Here is an 8,415-nt window from a genome sequence, read left to right as displayed (position 1 = left end):
TATAAGGCGTGTTTCTTAAAAGCAGTGTGGTCTAAATGGGGTGTTGCCGCCAACTGCATAACTTTTATTTAGTGTATAATTTGTTGTCATACGCTTAGCTTTTATCTAAAATAGTTTATATTAACTCGTCGAATAATTTTTCGGAGTTAAATTTTTGGCATTCACGTCAATAGCTAGGCGCCATTTTCGGGTCTTTGGAAATTGGTACTTAGCCTGGCCGGACGCTGCGATATTTTCAATTAGAAATATAATCTTGAATAATCTAGTAAATCATAAAATATTCTAGTGGTTTCCATACCAAAAAGTAAGCTATATGGTGAACTAAAACTGGATATATTTGAATTAATGTAAACCAAATTATTTTATAGGAATTTTAATATAAGAAATATTGGATTGAAATAAATTGAATTTCTTTTGATAAACCAATATCTTCTTTATTCAAAATCCCGTGGAAATCACTAGCGAAATCCGTGGAAATCCTCACCCAACATTTTTAAAATTCTTTTTGTGCCAATCAAGCATCTACAACTCTATCCGTGGAAGTATCTATATTCAGCACCTATTTGCCAATCACAGTAAGTACCAATGGAGGGTCAACTATTTTGTCCTAAATCTCCACCTTGCCCAAACCCACTTGACTAAAACTTGATTACCTGCACCATTTGCCACAAGAGCTTCGAATCTCCACAAAATAATGGAAACGACGAAGTATCAAACTCAGTTTTCAAATGCCAAACATGCATATCGAATCAAGTTGATGTTACGTCACCCCGCTCTTCTAGCAGTGTAAGTAATCATTCTTCGAGACATTCTGGTAACTCCCAATCACGGAGCCTTCAACTGGATCTTCAACGTTTAGAGGAGGAAAGGTCTCTTAACCAAAAATATTTAGAGAAGAAATATAGGTTACTAAAACGCCATGAAAATGAACGTCTTAGTACCACTTCTACGTCAAGTTCATTGTCTGTCCACGATTGGTTGCAAAACCAGCCTCAAGCGGATTGTGCAACTACGAATCCAAATAAAACAACACAAGAGCCGCTATCGGATCAACGTCATGCAAATCCGCATCAACAAAATAAAACGGCCCAACCGCAAGCGTCAAACAACTTGCCACAAAAATCTGTTTATTTTGGAAACAATTCAGAAGCATGTACTCATTTCAACAACCAGATGTTAAATAATAATATTGAACCGATGCTTACCAATGTTCCTGCAAACACATCGCAAGGAATTTTTAACTCAACATTTCCATCAGGTTTCGCATCAAATTATATTAATCAACGGAGACACTCGCTTCCTTATACGTCTGGTCACAATCCATCAACTGGTACAAATCTTGCCAACGATCCCTCATACATTCCTATTTCACAAGGTCCGCCAGTTCCGAATACTTCTATACACTCAAATTCACGAGGCCGTACGAATACATCCCACAGCAACAATTTTAATTGCACACATCACTCTGCACAACAAAATATATTCACAAACGATATTGAATTTACCGAACCAACGACATCAACGAGATACATGGAAACAACACAGCTGAATCACAGTCAACACCAAGCCCGTAAATCCGTTCCCAAGGAATTGCCAAACTTTTCCGGACATCCGGAGGACTGGCCCTTATTTTCATCCACGTATGAATGGTCAACAGAAGTGTGTGGATTTACCGACAGCGAAAATCTCATTAGACTACAAAAGGCTCTATCTGGTGATGCATTAAAACAAGTTCAGCACATTTTGGTACATCCAGCAAACGTGAATTGGGTTATGTCAATATTGCGCCTTTTATATGGCCAACCTGAAAAAATTGTAAATTCCATTAAAACCCGAATAAGGAACACACCGCCTCTTGATGAGAGCAATTTAAATTCATTTACCACATTTGCTATTAATGTAAAAAGTTTAATTGCCACAATCGAATCATCTAATTTGTTAGATGAATTGAACAACTTTTCACTACTCCAAGAATTAATACAAACAAGTAAGAAAAGTCTATAGTCGGACGGAGCCGACCATGGGATACCCTATACCACTATCCCTGGACAATCGCTCTCCACGGAACTTCTTTTCAACGATTGTGAAAATTTAATTATCAAATATCAGAGATGTAATGTATAATACTTATGACCAAAACCAAAAAGTTATCTACGAGTAGCATGACAAAGACATTTTTGTAGCAGGAAAGGAAAATTTAGTTCACACAAACTAAAATGCAATGAAACCCACTTACGTAGTACTACTACTTCCGTTGTTTAACCGCTACGTTATTGAAATTTTTACCAATTTCACACAAATGTTTCAGTCCATTTAACCCGCTAAGTATTATCTGATCTTCACGTTGGTTTGTACGCTTTTTCTTCATCATAAACTCAAACTTTGTTTAAAATTTTGCGGGTTATTATTTTGACCTTCAGAGCCGCTACAAAATTTGTTAAAATGTTGTTTTTGGTCCATTTCACCCCCTGAACATTTCACGATCATCACCAAAAACTAATCAATTCTATTCTGGCCCGAACCCAACCTCCTTAAAAAATTCGTTACAATCGGTCCATAATTGCGGCCTTAAGCTTGTTTACAATTTTTAATGGACGGACACACATCGCTAAATCGCTTTATCTCGTCGAGATATGAATTTTGGCATACCAAATAAGGGGTCTAGGACGAATATTTCGTGGTGTTACATAAACTTTTGGAGAGACAATAAGTAGCATGGGATAAAAATGTGGTTCTCTACAGTAGGCAGTAGGCCCGTTATCTAGCAAACACTTTATTGCAATTTACATCAGAGAAAAGGTCAGTAGTTTTTTTTTTCCATATGTAGGCTACTTTGCGAAATATATATGTCCTCAAGGAATTAAAATATCGACCAAAAATAAAATTTTTATATTTTTCATACAAAAGTAATGGTCCATTTCACCCGCTAAAGAATATCAGATCATCATTCAAAATTGTAGGCATCTTTTTCGAACTATACTCTTACCCGGTGCAAAATTTCGTGACTATTGATGTATAATTGCGACTTCTATCGAGTTTATTATTACACTACAAACAAATAACGGGATATATTAGGCTGTAACTCTGTTATCTGATCATGCACATCAACATAATTGACATCAATTGAAAGGTCAAGCGTTCCACTTTCAAGTATATCTCACTTGTCCGGAATGTCACTTCCAGGAATTAAGATATATGCTGTATATTAAACATTTTCACAATTTTCACACAAAAGTTTTGGTCCATTTAACCCTCTAAATATTATCCGATCGCCATCTCAAATTGCAAGCTTCTCCTTTGTCATATACTCTTACCTTATTTAAAATTACGCGTTGATCGGACTATTATTGAGACCTACAGAGCCGCTAGAAAATTGGATAAATATTATGTTTTTGGTCCATTTCACCCGCTAAATATTTCATGATCATCACCAATAAGAATAGGGATCTATTCTGATCTGAACCCGACCTCCATACAAAATTTCGTGACGATCGGTCCATAATTGCGGCCTGGAGCGTGTTTACAATTTATAATGGACAGACGGACGGACGGACGGACGGACACACATCTCAAAATCGCTTTATCTCGTCGAGATATGAAAATTAGTATACCACATTGGGGGTCTCCGACGAATATTTCGCGGTGTTACATGAATTTTTACCAAAACAAACTTATAATACCCTTTTCCACATTGTGGTATAGGGTATAAAAATGCCACCATTCTATCAGCTGCAGTGGGGAGCACAAAAATTGCAAATATTGAATCAAAACAAAACCCCCAATATGTGTGCATTCGCTCAGTGAATATTTGACATTGGTATCTCTGCCAGCTGTATAACAGTTGAAAACTCTTATACGAACAGAAGAGAACGAACGCAATTAAACAACAATAGTAAGAGAGCGTACATTCACACTCACAACGAAGGCCGCAAGTGTTTTGTATGTAATTTGAGTAATTGCAAATCGATTGCCAACTGTTCTAAATATGTTTCTCTTAATCGTACTGATAAGTGGAATATTGTTAGAAAACACAAACTCTGTAAGAGTTGCTTATTCAAACACAAAGGTGAATGTAAGAAGAGATCACAATGTGGGGAGCAGGGATGTCAATATTATCATCATCCCACTTTACATCGATATTCTTTATCAAATGACAGCGATAAATCAATTGATCATAATAAAACAAAAGAAAGCAATATTTGCCATGTGGATAAAGTGGAAACAATTAATGCACATCGTAGTGATTTTATAGAAGTGTTATTTAAAATAATTCCGATAAAAGTGTATGGAAATAATAAAATGATTGAAACGTTTGCTTTTATAGACGAAGGATCGTCAATAAGTTTAATGGATGAATCGTTATTAGATAGATTGGGACTGACTGGTACGGCCAGCCCTTTGTGTCTACGGTGGACAGGCGGTATGGAAAGATGTGAAAATAATTCAAAAAAGTTAACCATACATATTTCAGGTGAAAATGGAAAACGTATACCTCTGAATGTAAGCACTGTGACATCATTGGATCTTCCAAGCCAAACGTTAAATTATGGAGACCTCAAGCAAAAATATCAACATTTAAGGAACTTACCAATAAAAAGCTACCGAAATGCCGTGCCAAAGATTCTTATTGGATTGAATCATTTTAATTTGGTGATTTCATCAAAAATAAAACAAGGGTGTCTAAATGAACCAGTGGCTGTCCTTACACAGATTGGATGGATTATATACGGTGCAGTATGTCAAAATACGGAGGCAAGTAAAAACTTTTGTTATCATGTATGCGAGTGTAGTAAGGAAAATCGAGACTTAGATGATTTGGTGAAAAGTTTTTATTTCCTTGATAGTATAGGGATTAGTCATAAAGATCCACTAGTAGGGAAGGATGATGAGCGAGCTCTTACACTCTTAAAAACATTTGTGAGACATAGGGATGACGGTCACTTTGAAACTCCGTTGTTGTGGAAATTTGACATTTTGAGTCTGCCCGACAGTTACCCAATGGCCATGAAAAGATTGCTTTGCCTCGAGCGGAAGTTGAATCAAAATTCCGAACTCTTAGATGTATTTAAGAGTACAATTTCCAAATACCAGTTAAAGGGATACATCCGAAAATTAACCACTAAAGAGGTCAGTACAAATCGAAAGGTGTGGTATTTGCCTATTTTCGCGGTTTTCAATAAAAATAAGCCTGGGAAGTCTCGAGTGGTATGGGATGCCGCAGCCAAGGTAAATGGTGTATCACTCAACTCCTTTCTACTCAAAGGCCCAGATATGCTAGCTTCATTGCCAACAGTTTTGTTTGCTTTTCGTCAAAGGAAGGTGGCTGTGTGTGGTGACATTGAAGAAATGTTCCACCAAATATTTATACGACAGGAAGATCGTGATGTCCAACGTTTTTTATGGAGGGACTGTAATCGAGATATAGAGCCGGAAGTCTTCGTTATGGATGTTATGATTTTTGGTGCTTCATGTGCACCTAGCATTTCACAATACATCAAAAATTTGAATGCTGATAGATTCGAAGAGGAATATCCTTTTGCTGTTAAAGCAATCAAACAAAATCACTACGTAGACGATCTTCTTATATCATGCGATACTCCCCAAGAGGCTATTAAATTAGTATCTGAAATCAAAACTATTCATCAAAAGGGTGGATTTAACATTCGTAATTGGATTTCAAATAGCAAGGAAGTTTTGCACTCTAATTCAGACTCGCTTCAAAGCAATGGCAACAAATGTTTGAATCTAAAGGACTCTGGCCAAGTTGAGAAGGTTCTTGGTGTATTCTGGGAACATGGTGAAGACGTAATTACTTTTAAAATATCTAAATGGCTATTAGATAGCGACATATTCAGCAAACGATATCCAACTAAACGCGAAATGCTTCGTTTAGTTATGTCAATTTTTGACCCACTTGGTCTTATCGGCAATATTATTATGTACGTTAAAGTTTTGCTCCAGGAGGTATGGAGAGCCAAAACAGATTGGGATGAAGAAATATCCCCGGATTTGGCGAAAAAATGGACTCAATGGATTAATGTTTTACCAAATGTTCAAGAAATAAAAATATCACGATGCTATCTGCAAACGTTTTCCAGCTATAATGGTGTCGAAGTGGAACTGCATACATTTGTGGATGCTAGTAAGGACGGGTACGCTGCTGTATGTTATTTTCGATTAACAACATGTGGCAACATAATTTGCACTCTGATTGGATCCAAGACTCGTAGCTCCCATAAAGATTACGTCGGTGCCACGATTAGAGCTAATGGCTGCATTAATTGGTGCTCGTTATTCTAAGTATATTTCCGACAATCATGAGATAAATATATCGAGGAAATTCTTCTGGTCGGACTCCAAAACGGTTTTGAGCTGGATAAATTCCGATCATAGGAAGTATAACCAGTTTGTAGCTTTTCGAATAAGCGAAATTTTAGAGCTCAGCTCACCTAACGATTGGCGATACATACCTACCAAACAAAATGTCGCAGATGAGGCCACCAAATGGTCTCGAATACCTCGAATTGACAGCTTTAGTAGGTGGTTTATGGGTCCTAAGATGTTATACCAGGATAAAAGTACCTGGCCGGATTCACCCACAGCCTTAAAGGATACATGTGAAGAAATGATTCATAACACTTTAAAGATAACAATGTTGAATAAAATCATAGATGAGACACGTTTTTCAAAGTGGAAGCGCCTGCTAAGAACTACAGCATATTTTCTACGATTTGTAGATTATATTAAAAGTTTGAAAATTGAGAAGGGAGAATTCGCCCAAGAGGAGTTGGTGAATGCATCAAACTTTCTTATGCGGCAGGCTCAACAAAAGAAATATTTCCATGAACTTTCCTGCTTGCGGACTGGGGAAAGTATTCCGAAGTCTAGTGAAATATATAAGAAGTCGCCATTCATAGATCTCAGTGGTGTTCTTAGAGTTGATGGACGGATTGATAAAGCTAAGATACCAGAGGAGCAGAAAAATCCTATAATCCTCCCTAAGTCAAGTTATATTACCAACCTCCTAATTATGGATTATCACATTAAGTATCACCACATGAATCACGAAACGGCAGTGAACGAAATTCGACAGCAGTATTCTATAAATAAACTACGTACTGCATATAAACACGTTACCAGGAATTGTCAATGGTGTAAGGTGTATAAGGTTAAGCCAAACGTTCCACTAATGGCTAAATTGCCTCGTGCTAGACTGGCCTCTTTCGAATCACCTTTCTCTTACACAGGCTTGGATTTCTTTGGACCTTTAATGGTAACGGTTGGTCGTCATAAGGAAAAACGATATGGTTGTCTATTCACATGCTTAACGATGAGAGCAGTCCACATTGAGCTTGGGCATTCTCTTAATACTAGTTCCTGCATACTAGCTATACGTAATTTCATGGCCAGAAGAGGCATTCCAAGAGAATTTTTTAGCGACAATGGCACCAATTTTGTCGGTGCCGAGCGGGAGCTGAGAGAAGCTCTTAATGACGTCGATAAAAATGCGTTTGTTAGAGAATTTACAACCACTACTACAAAATGGAACTTCAATCCACCATCTTCTCCGCACATGGGAGGTGCTTGGGAGCGATTAGTGCGTTCAATAAAAACAGTTTTATATAAAATAACCCCCTCAAGAGCTCCAAGTGACGAAGTACTCTTCAGCAATTTAATTGAGGTTGAGAATATTATTAACTCAAGACCTCTGGCATATGTACCTATAGGTGATGAAGTTGAAGAAGCGATTACGCCGAATCATTTTTTAGTGGGAAGCTCCAATGGACTCAAACCAATGTCTATGTGTGATGATAGTGGTGTGGTGCTAAGGCAAAGTTGGTTAATTTCTCAGCAGTATGCTAATATGTTCTGGAAAAAGTGGTTGGCAGAATATCTGCCCTCGTTAACGTGCAGGTCAAAGTGGTTTGAAAGGCATGCTCCTCTTCGTAAAGGAGACTTAGTGGTGATTGTTGATCCCTTTTTCCCTCGTAATGTCTGGCCCCGAGGTAAGGTACTGGAGACTAGATTGGCAAAGGATGGGCAGGTTAGAAGTGCGAAGGTTCTCACTGCTACTGGAATACTGGAACGACCTGTGGCGAAACTGGCAGTTTTGGATGTGGCTTCCCAAAAGTCGTATGCCGGCGATGATTCCCCTTGTCATACTGGGGGGAGGATGTTGCCGCCACCTGCAAAACTTTTATTTAGTGTATAATTTGTTGTCATACGCTTAGCTTTTATCTAAAATAGTTTATATTAACTCGTCGAATAATTTTTCGGAGTTAAATTTTTGGCATTCACGTCAATGGCTAGGCGCCATTTTCGGGTCTTTGGAAATTGGTACTTAGCCTGGCCGGACGCTGCGATATTTTCAATTAGAAATATAATCTTGAATAATCTAGTAAATCATAAAATATT

The 8,415-nt window shown here is 37.7% G+C and overlaps 1 protein-coding gene across 1 annotated transcript; it reads left to right on the top strand.

The window, feature by feature from the left end:
- Positions 1-6,559: 6,559 nt before the first annotated feature.
- Positions 6,560-8,212, top strand: LOC141388862 (uncharacterized). Its single transcript, XM_073959847.1, has one exon. The coding sequence runs from the start codon at positions 6,560-6,562 to the stop codon at positions 8,210-8,212; it is 1,653 nt and encodes a 550-aa protein (XP_073815948.1).
- The last annotated feature ends 203 nt before the right edge of the window (positions 8,213-8,415 follow it).

The sequence above is a fragment of the Musca autumnalis genome, unplaced genomic scaffold (assembly GCF_047663935.1).
Source record: "Musca autumnalis isolate F117 unplaced genomic scaffold, ASM4766393v1 scaffold_1, whole genome shotgun sequence".
NCBI lineage: Eukaryota > Metazoa > Arthropoda > Insecta > Diptera > Muscidae > Musca > Musca autumnalis.
Note: the sequence above shows the minus strand (reverse complement) of the source record. Positions and strands in the feature narration are given on the sequence as shown.

What these genes read in the sequence shown, in the direction of transcription:
- LOC141388862 (XM_073959847.1), top strand. Translation starts at nt 6,560, where the DNA reads ATGTTATACCAGGATAAAAGTACCTGGCCGGATTCACCCACAGCCTTA.